Raw genomic sequence first — 18,604 nt, forward strand, 5'->3', positions numbered from 1 at the left:
TGTGGGCAGAGCCAGGGCCAGGTGGTGAGGGGAGAGGCACAGAATTGGACTCATCATGTCCTAGGCACCTTCCTAGGCACCAAGCATGCGTTATGTCAGGGAGGAGTCCACGGAAGTAGGTGCAGGGGATCTGGCCCTCTGGGTGCCCACTCCAAGCAGAGGAGCTCCAGCTGCCTTCTCTGTGCACAGGGACCATTTAGTCCCCCACACTTCTCTCTTTCAAGGAACTGCTAGAGGTGCCCAATGGGATTCTGGGACAGCAGAGAGCACAGTGGCCAAGTCACCTCCTAAAGGCATTTGGGGGTATCCTTCTCCTCCCCTTCTGCTGGGTTTCCCAGGAGCTGAGAGGGAGCATTTGGCTTCTGTGCTTCTTGGGTCCTGGGAGAGAATCCTTGCCTGAACGCTCAGGGCTCAAGGAGGCTGACCTGGGCCTGCGTGTCCTCCTGCAGGAGACAGCTCTGTCCCCAGCCACACCGAGCTCAGCAGGAACACAGTTCGCACCCCAGCGGCCTCTCAGCTCAGGCATCCTGCAATCAGCTCTGCATCCACCTCTCCCTCCCTCTCTGGCCTCTGCAGAGCCCCCTAGACTCTCACAGTCTTGCCAGGCCTGCCATTCCCCAAGGTCCTTGCCTCCCACACCCCAAAGAGGCCGAAAGAGAGGCCGGAGGAATACTGCCCCCCGCCATGGGTCCCACCCAAGGTCACTCGCATTTGGGTCCTTACAGGAGCTGTAGGGTGAACAGGCCTCCAAACACTCCCCGGGGGAGGTCTGTGATCTTGTTCCCATAGAGGACCCTGGAGAGAAGGCAGCAGAAAGGAGAGTTAGAGGACAGCCCGGCAGGCGGGGGCACAGCTCTGCAAGTTCTGCCCACACAATGGTACCACCCCTATGCCTTTCACACGCCAGGTCCCAGCAGTGTAGGCTTGTTATAACAGTGGCCAGCAGAGGGCAGTAAAGTGCGACAGGAAGGGGTCGCCGGTCCCTAGTCTGCACAAAGGTACCCTATGGGCTAGAGGCAGCATGATCCCCATCACTGCGGAAGCACCCCTCCCTCACTCCCTGCCCTCACACACGGATCCCACAGAAGCCTGCAAGGGCCCCTTCCGGGGAACCTCATGGGACATTAACCTGGTTGGGGATCCAAAAGGAGATTGTTCAAAGAGAAGAAAATCCCAAGGGCAGGAAATATTAACATATTTTCAGGGAATTACAAGCAAAAACTGGAATGCCAGACGGCACGTGCAGTATGCGCTCCAGCACGTCAAGCGAGTCTTTCCAGCACAGACAAAACACCAGAAGGAAACAGACCAAAGTGTTAGCTGTGCTGAGATCTGGTGGCAGGATTGCGAGTGGGTTGTTTTATGCTTTAGAATTTTCAAAGTTTTCTATATGGAGCATGAATTCCATATATAATCAGAAAAAATGCAAAGGTTCAAAAAAGACAGGCAGGCAGAAATGGGTTCACACAGATGGTGAAAGCATCATGGGGGCCTGGGGAGGGGGTGTATTACGTTCCAATCTCACAAGCGGCCCCCCCAGCCACCCCTGGAAACATTCTGTCTGAGTAAAAACAGAGTGTGCCATCTCTGAGATCGTTCTTGGAGGACGGCGTAGCAGGAGCTAAGTCGGATCCGGGACGGCCCATGTGGAGAGCTCCAGTGTGGCTTGAGTGGAGTGTGTGGCTCCAGTGTGGCTTGTAGCTTGGATTTTACCCAGCCAGCACCAGGAAGCCTCTGAGACATCATCAGACTCCCACTGGAAAGATCCCTCCATCTGCTGTGTGGAGTAATGCAGGGGCCAGGAATTGAGGCAGGGGGACCAGGTCAGGGCCTGACCAGGTGGACACTGTCAATGTCCACTTTTTGCATGACCTCAGCATGAAAGTTCCTATATGGTGAGGGGGCAGCTGCGACCAGATACCGATGAGCAACAGGAACCCACTTAGATGGGCTACTGTCATGTTCCAATTTAGGAGGAGATTCGCTCACTTTTCAGCGGAAGACCCTGCATTTTGGCAGCCACCTTCAGGATGTGATCTCTCAGCCAAGGACAGTGACCCATCACCAGGGTGTCGTGTACAGCTGTGTAGGTTGCACACTGCACAGTTTTAGGGGTGCCATTCCCAACGGCCCACGCACTACCTTGAACTCTATTCCAAGAGAAGAGGGTGCACACAGAAGACACTGAGCTAACAGCCTCCTGCACTGCCCCAGGGGGAGTTCCATTCTGTTCCACTTCCTAGGCCCCGAATCAACTCCAAGCCCATGTCCAGTGCTGCCAAGGGACAGGTGAAAATACTCATTCCTAAGAATAATGAATGGCCCCCATCAACAGGGAGCTAGCCTGACTATAGGACCCCCTGAGTTCACTCTCTATGGAGACAAAGTACCATGGGACCTCAGAGAGTGAGGGGCTTAGTGGCCCTGGGAGTGCGAGCAAAAGTTCTTGGAAAAAGAGATGAAGTAACATTTCCGAGATTAATTTTCAATGCCGCACAATGTTTTGTAGATTGATGGATCCCCAACAAACTGTTGAGGGAAGGGAAATACTGGACATGGTTGGGGGAGCAGAGTAGGCAGGAAACACTCTTCACAATCACTCATTACAACTTAAGATCAGAGAATGTTTGGGACAAAAGATATAAGCTGTGGCAGATTTCACAACTGGAGCTGGTGGTTGCCACCATTATAGGACCCAGGCAAGGCTTAGGAGAACGGAGTGCTGGGCCTCTGTGGGGAGGCGGGGCCAACATGAAGCCTGAGCTGAGTCACATGACTGCCACAAAGAAGGCTGGGAAAATCCCCACCGCAGGAGGGAGAGCATCACAGTTGCCAGGGGCAACAGCTCTGCCTAGCTTTTCCATGCACTCAGCCCTTGACTCCCTCCTCCCCCTCCCAGCTGCAGAGGGTCCACAAAGAGGAAGGGAAAGCTGGGTACAGCCACCCTGGTCACTGCAGCCAGAGGGAGACCCACTGAGGCTGTCTGTGCTCCTTCTCTAGCGCCCACCAGAGGGGCCCTGAGCCCTGGGCCCTGCCGGCCTCCTTGGGGGATGCCCTGGACCACTACAGAGCCTTGGCACCGCTACTCACAGCGAGTTCAGGGACCGGAGGCCCTGGAAGGCGTCGGGTGCAATCTCCGAGATCTGGTTGTTGCTCAAGTCTCTGCAAGGTGAGCAGAGGAGAGACGGCGGCTGAATCTCTCAGTGGCCACCAAGTCCTGCCTGTCCCCCCTACCTCCCAGATACCACAGGAGGGCAGGCGTTTCTTTGAAGTTAGGAAAGAGAAGGGCCAGTTCCCCTATCCACCCGAAAAACCCACGACTGGCCACTATTTCCCTGTGCAATCCAAGGGTCATGCACGGGCGGGTACCCCAGCTTTCCCCTACACACACCCCTCACAGCCTCAACTGCTCCTATGGGTGTCCAGGCTGAAATGGTCAGCTCTGGTCATGTGCCAGACTCGGACTCAGCATCCTATTTAGGCCGCATGACAGCCCTTCGAGGAGGTCGCACCACCGCCATCCCCATGTCACAGATGAGCCTGGTAGGAAGGCCAGATGATGGCTTTGCCGGGGGCTCAGCCACGGCAGGCAGAGTCAGGACCTGCCCCGGGGCTGTGGCCTGCCTGCTCCAGGCTCAGTCCCACGCTGACCCCCAGGAAACAGCAGGAGGCACTCACATCCTCCGAAGCTTTCTGTAGGGAGAGAAGGCTCCGGGGGGGATGGACTTGATCCCATTGAGCTCCAGGCGGCTGCAAAGAGAGAACACAGAGGAAGGACAAGGGCAGGTCACCCCACCCCTGCCGTCGCCCAAACCAGGCCCTTTGCCCACCAGCCCCTGCTCCCACCCTCTATCTGGAGTAGGGGGGCTGGCACAGGCAGAGAAAAGGGACAGGTTTTCGAGCTCCATTATCCCAGGCAGCCATGGCTGAAAGGGGCTCACGAATGATGCTAATACTAAGAAACCAATTCTTTTTTTTTTTTTTGGCCGCACCGCGGGGCTTGCAGGATCTTAGTTCCCCAACCAGGGATAGAACCCGTGCCCCCTGCGGTGGAAGCTAGGAGTCTTAACCACTGGACCGCCAGGGAAGTCCCTAAGAAACCAATTCTAGCAGACTCACCCAGTTGGGCTGAACAGATGGACCACAGAGGGACACCCCTCTCCAACCCTCCAGAATTGCCAGCCTGGGGCAGACAACTCGGCCCAGCGGAGGCAAAGCACATCTTCTCCGTTTGCACTGAGGGGCCTCAGGGCAAGCCTTGGGGTGGCGCCTGCACTGGCTCTTCACTGGACCACCACAGCCTGGCCTGGCCTGAGGGGTGCATCCCAGAGCCTGCCCTGCCTGTACTCACATCTCCGTCATGGTCTCGGGCAGGTTGGCGGGGATGGCGGTGAGGCCTTTGCCACGACAATCCACGATGCCGTTGCTACAGGTGCACATGGCTGGGCAGGAGCCGGAGGAGAGGGTGCAGGAGGGCACGTGCCCCGCCTCCCCCTGGCCTGTGGAAACAGTGGGCTGTGACCTCAGGGGGCCCTGGGTCAGGACCTCCCTTCCCAGATACGGACTGATGGATGGGGACAAGGTGTTTCTCTAGATGAGGATGAACCAGAGGAGATCACCAAGGACCATGATGTAACTCTGCGGGTGCCTGGTACATAGCAGGTACTTGTTTGCTGAACTTGAATCTGAACATAACTGTGCTACATGAGTATGTGATTTGCATGCTAGGAAATCCTACCCTTAGTTCTGAGGCCCCAGGTTCTAGTCCAAGTCACTCAACACTTCTGGCCTGAGTATGACAAGAACCATGTTTATTGAGTGCTTACTCTGGGCCACATGCCATAATAAGTGTTGTACATGCAGTATCTCGTTGAATCCTACTGCAAAGAGCATGATATCATTGTGGCCACTTTACAGGTGAGAAAACTGAGTCCTCAACATTAATTAATTAGCACATGGAATTCACACATCCTCAACATTAATTAATAGCACATAGAATCTCACCACATAGGTGGTGAGATCAGGGTGAAGCCCAGTGTCTGATGTAAGGACCCACACTTTTTAAAACCGAGGTATCATCGGTTATACCAAGTACACCATCGTAAGTGTATAGCTGGCTGCATTTCCACATGTGGGTACAGCCACAGAACCGCCCCCCTGACATGGAATATTTCTATCACCCAAGAAGCTTCCCTCATGTTCCTTCCCTGAGGTAGCTGCTATTCTGAGATCTATCACCAAAGATTTGCTCTGCTTGTCTGTGGACTTCACATAAAGGAAACCAGACAGCAGGCTCTCTTGCACCTGGCTTCTTGCACTCAATGTAAAATCTCCGAGATTTGCCCATGTTGTGTAGTTTGTTCTTTTCTATTGCTGACTCATAGTCTATTGTATGGATATGCCATCATTGGCTAATCCAATCTGTTGGTGGACATTTGGGCAATCTCCAAGTCTGGGATACTATGAAAAACACTGCTTGGATGTTCTTGGACGTGTGTCTGGCAGAACATGTGCACATACCTAGCAGTGGAGCTGCAGAATCACGTCTCACACACACCGCAGCCCTGAGCGCGGCGGTGTTCGAGCGCAGTCTCGGGGGCTGCCGGTGCTGAGGAGGAGGGGACAGCCCCCCCACCCCCGAGCCTCACCCTGAGGAGAGGAGGCCGAGCTCCGTGTGGCTGGTGGGCTCAGATCCACAGGCTTGGGAGGAATGGGCAGCCCCTAATCCTCTGTCACGGATCTGTGAGCCGGTCATTCACTCAGCAAACATTCCTTGAGCATCTATCTCTCTGTGTCAAGTGTGAGCAAAGTACTAAGAAATGGCCAGAGAACACAGCACACGTACCCATGTTTTCATGGACTTTGCAATCAGTCTATGCGGGACTCCCTCTGCGGCCAGGGAAGGCTCCCTGGGCCCTGCAGGTTGAGGGGGAGGGGCAGAGGCAGGCACGACTGAGATGCAACAGTGAGGAAGCCACCAGGCAGAGGAGGCAGAGATGACCTCGTCCAGCCTCGCAGAGCTGGAGGGCAGTTTGGACTCTCCTAGGAGCACTGAAAGGCCAGGTAAGGACAAAGCAACAGTGACCAGCCCAAACCTGTGGCTCTCTTTAGGTCTTTCCGGCTGCAGCATGGACACTGGAGGGGCCAGAAAGGAAGTGGGGTGGCCAGGCAGGAGGCTCTCCCAGGACCCCAGGTGGAAGATGGAGGTATGGACTCTGGAGTCCATTTCACTTCGAACCAAGGCTAGAAGGCCCAATTTAATGACTTTTCAAGATAGCAGGGGTGAGACAATGGGGGATGGGAGAGGGGGTAATAGGAGTGGGTGGAGTGAGGGGTGGGAGGCCAGGGGCGGGAGCACTGGGTAGAAGCAAGGAAGCAAAAAGGAGACATTGGGTAGAAGGGATGGGACAGAAGGGGACAATGGGTAGGGGACAGGAAAGAAGTGATGGGTAGGAGACAGGAGGGGAAACGCAGTGGAGGCAAGAGGTGATGTGGAGACAAAGGCGATGGGTGAGACAACGGCTAGGAAGGAGGAGGAGAACAGTGAGGACAGGACACAATGAGTAGGGACAGGAGAGAACACGAGTGAGCGTCGGAGACGGTGAGAGGTTCCTCACCCCATCCCTGGATGAGGACAGGAGGTCACGGGTGGGCCAGATGTTAATGCGTGGTGACAGGAGGTTAGTGGGCAGGGGGCCGGCGAAGGGCAGCCGAGAGCCCCAGCGGGGCCTGCACCCACCTGAACAGCTGAACTCACTCTTCTGGACCTCGGCCACGTTGAGGCCGCGCAGGCTGGCAGGGCCCGAGCACTGGGTGAAGAGCCCGATGGTCGGCCGCTGCCTCAGCCACTGGGAGAGCCAGGCCAGGTGGCAGTCGCAGAACAGGTGGTTGGAGTGCAGGCGGCTGCGGGGGGAGGGAGGAGACAGGGTGGCTCACGACCCACCTGGGCCCCCAGCCCCTGGCCGCACAGGGGGAGCCCCTTCGCGCACAGGGCAGGGGGCAGAGCCCCTGGCACTCCACTCGGTCGGGCCCGGCCTACACGCTGTCAGCTGCGCGGCTCAGCCCCGACTTGGGGATTATCTGCAGCAGCGGGAAACTTCCCAGCAGCTGCCCCTTCCCTCCCGGCGGGCTCGGCGGGTGAGAGGGGGCACCCCTGTGGCTGGAGTGTGGCCCAGTGAAGACGCATCTCACTGAGCTCACGTAGACCCACTGCCCAAATCACTTAACTCATCTTCAAACACAAAAACAAATCATTTGTTGTCCAAGGAAAACATCAACTATAAATGACATTCAACGTCCTTCCGCTGTAGATCACCTCCCCCTCCTCCAACTCCACTCAGCCCCCGCCCTGTGGTGGCCTCCGGGGGTGCAGAGGAGGCCGAGCTCCTTCCCCTCCGACCCTGTGCTCTCGGCCGCCCCGGGCTGACTCACAAGGTCCGCAGCTTGGGCATGTGGTTGAAGCTGGACACGGGGATGGTGGTGATGCTGTTGTTGTTCAGAGTCCTGAAAGAAGGAAGCCAGAGTCACTGAGCATCCGCCCAGCAGTAAGCTGCGTGGGAAGGAGGGGCACAGCTCCTCCCTCGCACTGTGGCTCCCAGGCCACCCTCGAGGTGACCAGCCCTGGGCTGGACCCGGGGGCTACGCCGGAGAGCCACCCTCACGGAAAGCCCTGAGCTGGGACAGTGATGAAGAGGCAGCTGCACCACAGACCCCCAGGCTGGTAGGACAGGGGAGGGGGGGCCACAGAAGGTGAGGATGGGTGCAGGCTCGGGCTGGCCTGGACTAAAGCGTGGGGTTTGGACAGACGGAGGGAGAAAGGCGAGGCACTACAGCCTTGTGTGTTAGAAACTCCAGAGAGACACAGCCACTCGCCCTGGGCTTCATCATGAGCAGTTTAACCCTGGGTCACACCGCCACAGGCATGACCCCAGGAGTACATGCCCTTCCGTCCTTAGCGACAAGTCTAGGAGAGCAGAGAGCAGGCCTCTGCCCTGGGCCTGGCACCCACCTCCCAGGCCTCCCGCCTCCTGTGGGGCTTCCCAGCCCGAACGCCAGCTGCCTGGGCCTCAGCACCCGTGACAGCCAGCTCTCCTGCCTCTGTTTCCCTTTCTATGTTTCACTTACAGCACTTCCAGCCCCCGCAGAGCCCGGAAAGCTCCTTCCTCAATGCAGCTGATCTGGTTCTTATCCAGCTGTCTGTGAAGCAAAGGAAGGTTACAGAGAGGATGGCACGTTGCCTACAGCGGGGATGTCCAGACATTTTGATCAACCACTCCATTAGTTTAAAAAAAAAAAAAGACGTGACCCCAATCATTTGCCCAATACATATGTGTTGATCCAAATAGTAAATGTTAATAAAAGCTTAAATTCTACATGGATTTGTGCCCCGGTCCGGGAAGATCCCACATGCCACGGAGCGGCTGGGCCCGTGAGCCATGGCCGCTGAGCCTGCGCGTCCGGAGCCTGTGCTCCGCAACGGGAGAGGCCACAGCAGTGAGAGGCCCGCGTACCGCAAAAAAAAAAAAAAAAAAAAAAAAAAAAGCTTAAATTCTTTCTTATTTTTAGTTAAAACAGTAAGTATAAATAAGTTATATTATTCTCCTCTCCCCATCCTTGCATATTTCCTGGGGAGCAGGCACCACCCCCACTTTGGAGACCACCTAGAGGGTGCTTGCTGGTGGCTGTAAAATCAGAGTCTGTCACAGGAGCCATGGCAGCCACAGCCAGCAAACAGATTTCAGCCTGAGTGCCAAGTGAGACCGACTCACAGTGGCTACCTGGACTGCTGCTTCCAGAATAAACTGAAGCTGTGATTGGGCTCTTTGGGAAAGAATGCGGTGATCAATTACCAATGTCTACTACAGGCACGAGGGTCAGGGAGTGACAAGCGTGCCAGGCATTTGCCATCACTATGGAAGTCAGACCTGGGGTGGGGTGGAGTGTAAGCCTGGACCAGAATAAATTTGAGTAATAGAAATAAACCATTATATTTAGATAGCATTCGGCTTCCCTGGTGGCACAGTGGTTAAGAGTCTGCCTGCCAATGCAGGGGACATGGGTTCAAGCCCTGGTCCGGGAAGATCCCACATGCCGCGGAGCAACTAAGCCCATGCACCACAACTACTGAGCCTGTGCTCTAGAGCCCATAAGCCACAACTACTGAGCCCATGTGCCACAACTACTGAAGCCTGTGCGCCTAGAACCTGTGTTCCACAACAAGAGAAGCCACCGGGGGCTTCCCTGGTGGCGCAGTGGTTGCGCGTCCGCCTGCCGATGCAGGGGAACCAGGTTCGCGCCCCGGTCTGGGAGGATCCCACATGCCGCGGAGCGGCTGGGCCCGTGAGCCATGGCCGCTGAGCCTGCGCGTCCGGAGCTTGTGCTCCGCAACGGGAGAGGCCGCAGCAGAGGGAGGCCCGCATACCACAAAAAAAAAAAAAAAAAAAAGAGAAGCCACCGCAGCGAGAGGCCCGCGTACCGCAACGAAGAGTAGCCCCTGCTCACCGCAACTAGAGAAAAGCCCGCGCGCAGTAATGAAGACCCAACGCAGCCAAAAATAAAATAAAATAAATAAATTTTAAAAAATAGCATCCAACAAAGTGTATTGATTTCCATATCTCATTTAAACCTCAGAGCAAGCTTGTGAGATAAATATGATGTCCCCATTTTCAAAACAATATATAGAGGCTCAGTGACGTTACCTGACTTGCAGCAGCTTATACAATATGGACCTGCAAGAAAACATTCAGACCCAGCTCTCCCCACCCACTGGATGGCAAGGGCACAGAGACTGTCCATTGCAACGGAACAAGAACATCACCCAAGCACCCCACAGTTCATGACACTCCCTTCAACCTGGCCCCCAAAGGATGCCTGTTTCCTCCAGCCCCAGACTGTTCCAGAAGACCATGCTGGCACGAGCCATCTCAGAGCCCAGACCAGCTCCTTGGCTGCCTGGACCACAGGGCTTGGGGAGACCCATAAGGATGCTGACAGGGGTGGCCCGACAGTCCCCCAGCCCCTCTCCCTCCCAGGCCCATACTCACAAATTTTTGAGGTCTGTGGCTCCACGAAAAGCCTTTCTGGGGATGGCTTGGATGGTGTTCTCACTCAGGTCCCTGCGAGGACAAAGCCAGAGGGAGAACACTGTCAGAAAAGATTTCTCCAGAGTGCCCTGATGAGTCAGGGAGGTCAAGCAGGCCAGACAGTGCCCAGACCAGACACAGCTGTATGCCAGCACCTGGGATGGTGCTTGGCATGAAAAGATCACTGGGTGAACATTTGTCGAACGAATGAATGAGTGAATAAATGAGCTGGAACTCGGTCCCCAGCCACCTCCCCTTCTCTGGGCAGAGGGGTTGCAGCTGGAGGGTGCAGCCTGGGGCAGCAGGGATCAGCTCTGCCAGCCCCCAAGCCTGCCCACCAGATCCACCGGGGTCAGCTCAGCCCCCAAGGCATCGTCCAGGGCTGCAAAGGAACAAACAAAGAAGGAGCTTCTCGACGGGGCCCACGGCTGCCCTGAGACCTATGGCGAGTCTACCTACCGTTCCTGATCTGTTTTACTGATCAGGAATGGAGGCTTCAGAAGAAGGCACAGCTGGACCCCAGATAACCCAGCCAGTAGGTGGCCCACCCAGGTTGTGAACTCCAGGCTGGGTCTGACTCCAGACCCCGTGGTCTCGGGGACCGCAGGGAGCAGGGCTGCCACTGAGCCTGGATCCACACGGGGGACTGAGCATGCCGGCCCAGGGACTGCCGTGCTGCATCCCTGCCCTGGGGCTTGGAGGGCAGGGACCTCGGAGGACTCCATCACCTCTCCATCATTAACATCCTGAAGTGAGGGAGGAGGTGTTGCAGGGACTCAGCAACTCAGCGTCTGCTCCCCAGCAGGACTGGGCCGCAGGCACCTGTCCACCTGCCTCTCCTCCCTCTCTCAATCCTCATTGCGGACTTTTACAAACGCCCCTTTGCTTCCCACCGTGCTGATAACAACCGCCCCCCAATGTCTGCACTGCCCAGCGCGTCACAAGTGTGAGCGCGCCTGAGCCTCGCCCTAACCGTGGGGCAAATACTATTGCCGTCCCCCTTTCACAAAGGACGGGAGGGAGGCTCAGAGAAGTTACACAGCTTTTCTGAGGGAACACTGGCGGTTGGCGGCTCCAGAATCTGAAACTGGCAGTCAGGTTCCAGAGCCTCCCCTCGCACAGCAGCCCTGGGAGGAACTGCGACCTCAGACGGCCAGGGCTGCCTGTCCCCACGTGGGACGGGCAGTTCTGCAGACCCTGGACCCTCCTCCTGGGCCAGGCCCATGGGGCTTTGACCATCTCCATCCCTTCAACCATTCACCCCACGGGCCTCAGGGTTCACCTCAAACCTGAGAACACAGCCCACAGGGCCACTCGGTGCACTGTCCCCTGAGCTGCGGGAACCGCTCCCCTCTGCCTGGGTTTCTCTGCTGAGACAACAGAACAGAAGCATCGCAGCAGAGCGCATGGGGCCCTGACCTCAGAAAGGCAGGTTCGAACCCCGGTCCCCCACCTCCTGGCTGTGCATCTGTGGCTCAGCCTTTCCCTCCTGAGCCCCAGTTTCCTTGTGTGCAAAGTGGGGGAAGACAAGCCTTGCAAGGCCTGCCCCTCAAACCCCCCAAAACCCTGCCCCCTGCACAGAGTGGGAGCCAACCTCTGTGAGCTCCCTCCCCTCCAAACCCCGACCCCCTCCTATCCCCCAGCTGCCGAACCGGCCCCAAGCACCTGTGGTCCAAGAGGGCTTTGTCACCATCACACCCCCTGTTACTCGCAACCACTATTCCGTTTAATCTTCACTACAATCCTGCAAGGAAGGTTTCTCCCTTGTATCGACTAGTTTATTGATTTAGGCCAACCCTTGTTCCAGAAAGGCTTTCAGGTGACTTACAGGGATCTATAAAACAGCAAGAGAGCAGGAGTAAAAAGTAGGGCAAAGAAAAGACAAATCGATATCGGACACCAAGCATGCAGCACCACGTGATCCACACAGCTGCCTGGTCGGGACAGGGGGTAGGTTCTAAGCTTTCTGAGAGCTGACGTGAAAAGGGAAAACTGGTCAGTTAACTGCATCCCCGATATATGTATAAATTCAAAAGACCCAGCTTCTCGGGAGTAGAGCGGGTCTTGGCACTAAGATGAGACAAGAATTTCCCCAGGGGTCTTTATAAAAAATGACTGTGTGTCCTAATCAATAACGCTAGATCCTTATAATAAATGGGTTTCAAGTGTCTGTTTCTTATAATAACATCACATCAAAGTATGATTCAGGCAGAGCAATTCTATAAGGATGCACACCGGGAGCTAAGTGGTGAAGGGAGGGGCAGGAACGGTCTGTCAAAGGCAGGACGCATCGAGCCTGGCATGATCCAGGAGTAGCTGAGAGCAGGAGGTGCTGGGAAGAGAGTGCTGGCAGGAAAAAGCCTTGCAGACCAGAGAAGGCGACAGGTGAGACCAGAGAGGGCTGTGATCTGATGGCCTTTTAGACATGGCTCTGGGGCACCAAAGCCTATAGAGAAAAGACGCTGCCCCCAGTGGACACCAAGTGCCAATTATTGAGGTGAGGGTCCAGGGGTGGGTGTGGATCCACCAGGGCCAGGCCACAGTAGTGAGCTGGTGCTCACACTGTTAAAATGAGCAAAGGAAACTGAATTTGAGACCTTAAAGAGGCCAGCCTCTAGACCAGAGGGAAACAGGTGAGCCTTGGAAGGCGGAGGAAAACACAGAGTGCTGACAGCAGAGAGGGTGGTGGAGAGAGCCCGAACTCTGCAACGGAAGGATCTAAGTTCAGTTCCTGCTTCTGCCATTTACAGCAGAAGTTACACGCCTGAGAGCTTCAATTTCCCTACGGGTAATATGGGGATTAAAATATCTACCACGCAGGGCTTTGAAGAAGATTAAGAGAGTTCATGTAAATATTTACGCTTCTGTTCTAGTACCTCCATTTGGCAATATTTAAGAAATGCTGGGGACTTCTTTGGTGGTCCAGTGGTTAAGACTTTGCCTTCAAATGCAGTGGGTGCAGGTTCGATCCCTGGTCGGGGGGTGGGGGGCTAAGATCCCACATGACTTGGGGCCAAAAAACCAAAACATAAAACAGAAGCAGTATTGTAACAAATTCAATAAAGACTTTAAAAATGGTCCACATTTTCAAAAATCTTAAAAAAAAAAACAAAACTCTTAAGAAAAAAAAGAAATACGGGCTTTTGTCCAGCCTTAATTAAGCACAGTCCGCCTATCCCTTTGCTAAGGTTCCGACTGCTGTCTCCAGTTATCTCGCTAGGGGACGCCAGAAGCCTTCCCCGGACTTGGATGCTTGCGCAGCCATTTGGCAAACCCAAACAAAGCTATTCTTTTTTTTTGCCCCGTTGATCCCCTACCTGGTCAACAACTGTCTTGTCTTTCCCAAACCTCTTTGAAATAAAGTTTCTCATATCCATTTTCACCAGGTTGGCATGCAAACTTCAAATGTACCACCTACAACTTTTCTCATCATATTTTCCCAGGCCCTGAGCCTCCTTTTGCTCCCTGAAACTTGATCGATGTTGCCCTATTCTTCTCCCTCAGTGACTTTGTCAGAGACCCTGAAGTGAGGTGCGTGGCCTGGGGTGTGTCAGGGCAGAATGAGATACACTGAGAGAGGCCATCCTGGAAGAGGGAGGGCTCTGGAGCTGGAAGGACAAACCAAAACCCAGAGCAGCTGGTGGCCAGATCCTGGCCAGGGGGAAGCACAGGGCACAGAGCCACAGGGCGGGCAGCAGCTCAGAAGGACGCCTCAGGCAGGACAGCGAGAAGCAGATTCGAGAGCAAGGACGCAGCAACCAGACAAGGGACCGGCTGGGGACAGATTCTACGGGAAAGGATAAGGTCCCAGATTTCTGACAAGCTCTCAGGGGATACAGAGGCTGCTGGTCCAGGAAGCACACACTGAGAGGCCAGGGCATAGAGGAGAACGCCCACAGCTGAGTGTCACCCTGGAGACTTGGGTTCAACGAGCCCTGTCTCATCCACTTAAATCATGTGGTCTTGAGTGAATCACTAACCTCTCTGGCCTCAGTTTTCTCATCTGCAAAATGGGGGTGAGAAGTGGTACCTACCTTGCAGGCTGTGATGTGATAGGGACCCCTGCCCGTGACTCCACACGTGCTGCCGTTCCTTCATTGCCTCGAATCCCTCCTGCCACAGGACCTCTGCACTCCCGTTCCCTCTGCCGAGACTATTCTTCCTCCACTCGAGGAGGAATGGTAACTCCTATTCATCCTTCACATCTCCGTCTACAGACACCTCCTCTGACAGCTCCCGCTGCTGCAGGCTCCCAGGGCCCCGATGCTTTCTCCTCTCAGCACTAATCAGGTTTATAATGAAATATTTGTGTACTGGATGTAATAAAATACTGATTTTTGGTTAACATCCATCTCTGCTTCCAGACAGTCCCTGGACACCTGGTGCGTTGCAGAGGCTCAGTAATTTTTAGCTGAACTGAACTAAAGTGGATCCTTCCATGATTCTCTTGCTCCAATCCCTCTGCATTTTCCGGATTAAAGCAAGGAGTTAGGACAGGCCATGTGACTGAGAGGGAAAAGCAGGGGCTTGGGGCAGGATGGCTGGTTCTGTGTGAACTTCGTGAGGCCAGACCTCTTCCCCGTGCACTGGGTATGGTCGTACTTGCTCTGCCTAACACTCACCCGACGAGTGAGGGCTCTGAAGGGGGCTGGGGGCAGAAGCACTTGTTGCCAACGGTGTTATAATCAACCCTGCCCTTCCCTTCACCCATCCTTATGGAACTTCAACAATCACCCTCCATGGCTCTGAGGTGGTCCCGGCAGCACGAGCAGAGAGGTGGGGGAGCCTCTGGGGAAGGCAAGTGACTCTCCCAGGACCCACAGGAGGACAGGGAGCTGGAGCCCCTGGGGTCCACCCGGGGGACTCGAGGTAAGGGTGCTGCAGGCAAAGATCCCCCTGTCTGAATCCCACCGCCCAAGATCAAGGGCCCTGAGACGCGAGCCGCTGCCAGTACCTCCACCCCCGGAGTCGGGGACACCCCAGTGACCCCAGCTGGGTCCCCATTCCCTGAAGAGAAGGGGGTAGCAAGCCCACGGCCTGGCTTGGGCACCGCCCCTCCTCCTGCACACTGCCAATCCCTCCAGCCCCTGCCAGGGCTGGGAGAGGCAGGGGCTAGAAAGCCGAGGTCGGGACCCCATGTTCTCTCTGCTAATCCGCCTTCACGCTCTAACCAGATTGGGTCCTGCTGGCAGACCGGCCTGAGGGGATCAGCACAGGGGGCGTGTCCAGCCGGGGATGCTGGGCACCGGCCAAAGCCGGACTCAGCACGGGCTCCTGCCCTCCCTGCCGGCCCCACGGCAGAGCCTGGGGCCTGCTCTGTCTGCTTTCCAAGCCACACGGAGGCTCTGGGCAACCTGGCCTGTTCCCTCGCCCGACTCCTTACCCTGCGCTCGCCCACTATGGGGCTGGAGGAAACCGGGGCAGCCCGACTGTTCCAGGCCACCTCCCCCAGGGCTCCCTTAGCGGATTAAGGACTTGGGCCTTGAAGCCGGCCACGTACCTCCCCACCGAGGGACCTCATGACAGTTCCCTAACGCCTTGAGCCTCAGTCTCCTCCTCAGTAAACTGGGAATGATCGTGGGGTCATGGGGCTTAACTGAGGCTGTGTGGGGTGCTCTTGGCCGGGATTGGCAGAGTCAGCTGCCACTGCTAATTGTCTTTGTGGGCCTCAGGGCTGGGGGGCCAGGGAGGGTCAGGGTTGAAAAATCCAGGCCTTGGCATCAGGGGGATGAGGCCGGAGGCTGGCTCTGCCACCAGCCCGCTGTGTGATCTCGGGCACGACCGGCGGTTAGCTCCCAGCCCCTGGGTCTCCCCTTCCAACAGCACGGCCTCCCAGTGAGGTCGGGAGGATTAAGTCACACACGGGCGGGCCCAGCCCCGGGCAGCCTCCCTCATGCTGCTGCTGCTGCTAAGCGTCGCCCAAGGACCCTCAGCTGGTGACGCAGCACCCACGTCTCTGGCACCTGAACCAGCAGCAGCGGAGCCACCTGGGAGTTTTAGAAATATGAACTTTTTAGCCCCGCCTACTGAATCAGAATCTGCATTTTAGTAAGATCCCCCCAGGTGATTCATATGCATATTAAAGTTTGAAAAGTGCCGGGACTTCCCCGGTGGCGCAGCGGTTAAGAAACCGCCTGCCAGTGCAGGGGACACGGGTTCGAGCCCTGTTCCGGGAAGATCCCACGTGCCGCGGAGCAACTGCGCCCGTGCGCCACAACTACTGAGCCTGCGCTCTAGAGCCCGCGAGCCACAACTACTGAGCCCACGTGCCACGACTACTGAGTCCGCGCGCCTAGAGCCCGTGCTCCGCAACAAGAGAAGCCACCGCAATGAGAAGCCCGCGCACCGCAACGAAGAGTAGCCCCCGCTCGCCGCAGCTAGAGAAAAGCCCGCGCACAGTAAAATAAATAAATTCTTAAAAAGAACAGTGCTGCATCTGACAGAGGGAAGCTTAAAACTCTTCCTGTCCCCAGCTAGGGCTAAAGCAAAGGGGTTGTAGCCCCTGTACCCGCCAGCTTTTCAAAGCCAGGGGCAGAGGAGACAACTCCGACTCCTTAGGGGGCGGGATGGGAGGAGACTTGCACACAGACACCCCCACTGGGTGGAGAGAGGGAAGCGCGGCCTCTGACCTGTCACCTGTGGCATGCCACTGCCCCACCGTCATGGGGAACAGAGGAGGTGCTCACCAGAGGCAGGGCAGTGACAGCCACGACATTAGTACCACCGCCCTCCCTACACCCCTGCAGGGGTTGGGGCAGGGGGCCGCTGCCTGAGAGGCACTCAGCTCCTCCATGCCAACAGGAACCACTGCTGCAGCTCAGGGCCCCAGCCAGGGGCTGGGAGCCAGAGCCCCAGGGGGCTGCTCTGTACCCCAGGTCCCTGCTGCAGGATGCACCCCAGGGCTGGGATGCCAGGTGCACGCCCGCATCTAAGGTGCTCCTGGGATCTGGCAGGACCATCCCTCCTTTGTCTCTGCCTACCCTGCAAGCCTCCCCTCAAATCCTACCCTTCCCACCCAGGAGGGAAATTAGTTCCGCAATTACCCCTCCCCACCCAGGCTCTCCAGCCCACGGACAATATTCAGGGGCCCCAGATCTACCCTCCGTGGGTATGTGGCATGTGCGTGCACCTGTCTCCAAGTGACCTTCAAGGTGGGTTCTTGAGAGACATTTGGTGATAAGGACCTGAACCCTTTCTGCCTGGGCTCCAACCTCAAGGTAGGGACTGGGACTTTGTCACTCATAAATCTCAGGTGCTCGCAGGAGAGCAAGCTGAAAGCTTATCAGGGGCTGATTCTCAGTGTGGATGAGTTTGTTTCATCAACTCCAGAACTCAAGTTTGGGTCGGGGGAAGGGGGAGAGTGCAGAGGAAACCAGGGAGTAGTATCAAAGGACAGGCTGGTGGTGGGGTGAAGGGGGAACTGGTCCCACCATCCACAGCCTAGTTGCCTTTGATCGTGGGCCCCACTCCCCTGCTGTTGTCAAAACAAAGACACCCGCGCCCCACCTGGGAGCTGCCTCTGTCTTCTCCTAAGGCTGCACTAGGTAGCCAGTTCCCCTTGCTAATCCTGTGCTCCCTGATCCCCTCCTCTCCTCCCGAGGGCCAGAGTCAGGCCAGCTAGGATAAATGGCTGGGGCCGTCAGATAAGCCTGTGTCCCCCAAAGGAGCCTCAGTGAGGGGAGGGAGAGGCGCTGGCCGGGCAGTAGCTGGTCTGGGAGGGGAGTCAGGCGACCTGGGTTCAAAAGCAAGCTCAGAATCAACTGGCTGCCTCTTTGCACCTCAGTTTCCTCATCTGTATTATGTTATGAGGGGCAAACAGACAAAGGTATGTGAACGTATCACGAAGACTGTCTGGCACACAGTAGGTGGCAATCGTGTTGTCTCCAAGGCTTCAAACCACCCCTACTAATTGCTGGGTGGTCCAGCTCTGACCCCTCTCCTTCTCCACCCCTCTCCTCCTAAGGTGGTTACGATATTGATGGAGTTAAAGATCACGCATGCTCTGTGAGGCCTTGAGATTTTAAAAAGTGTTAAACACCCAATATTTTTCCAAGGAATTCCTGATGTCCAAACTCCTGTAGGTAATTTTGGAGGCTCACACCATAGATGGTGGGGTTGGAGCTTTGCAGGAAAAATGGGCTGCTCCAAGCTACCAGTGCATGCCAGGCACCGTCAGCAGGAGAGATGCCCTTCCTCTCCTGTCCACCACACCACCCCGAAGCCACACACCCTCCTGTGGCCAGCCCCCCTCCCTCTAGACCCACGGAGTTAATGTTGCAGAAACCGCATTAGGGAGAGACATTAAGCAGCGCTGGATCGCTGCGCCATAAAACCAGCCTGGGTAACATTTCCGTGAATTGGGCTGTTTGTCATGCAGCTACCGAGCATCACTGCAATCAATTCCCACAACAGAGATATCAGAGGAGATGCACGCACCCCACAAAGCAACCACAGAGCCCTGCCAAGGAAAGCTGCTCAGAGGCTGGAGTCCCATTCAGGAGTGAGTGGCTCAAGGACAAACA

The 18,604-nt window shown here is 56.1% G+C and overlaps 1 protein-coding gene across 1 annotated transcript in view; it reads right to left on the reverse strand.

Annotated features, from left to right (window-relative positions):
* The window catches only part of SLIT1 (slit guidance ligand 1), a 62,695-nt gene extending 47,902 nt beyond the window's left edge, over positions 1 to 14,793 (reverse strand). Inside the window, exons 1-9 of the mRNA XM_028484774.2 lie at positions 14,705 to 14,793; positions 10,044 to 10,115; positions 8,125 to 8,196; positions 7,432 to 7,503; positions 6,740 to 6,903; positions 4,352 to 4,499; positions 3,679 to 3,750; positions 3,091 to 3,162; positions 724 to 795 (exon numbers count right to left, since the gene is read on the reverse strand). Of these exons, the coding sequence (XP_028340575.1) occupies positions 724 to 795; positions 3,091 to 3,162; positions 3,679 to 3,750; positions 4,352 to 4,499; positions 6,740 to 6,903; positions 7,432 to 7,503; positions 8,125 to 8,196; positions 10,044 to 10,115; positions 14,705 to 14,793 (833 nt within the window). The remainder of the gene's footprint in view (positions 1 to 723; positions 796 to 3,090; positions 3,163 to 3,678; positions 3,751 to 4,351; positions 4,500 to 6,739; positions 6,904 to 7,431; positions 7,504 to 8,124; positions 8,197 to 10,043; positions 10,116 to 14,704) is intronic.
* Between the last annotated feature and the right edge of the window lie 3,811 nt (positions 14,794 to 18,604).

This window comes from Physeter macrocephalus, unplaced genomic scaffold (assembly GCF_002837175.3).
Source record: "Physeter macrocephalus isolate SW-GA unplaced genomic scaffold, ASM283717v5 random_229, whole genome shotgun sequence".
Lineage (NCBI taxonomy): Eukaryota > Metazoa > Chordata > Mammalia > Artiodactyla > Physeteridae > Physeter > Physeter macrocephalus.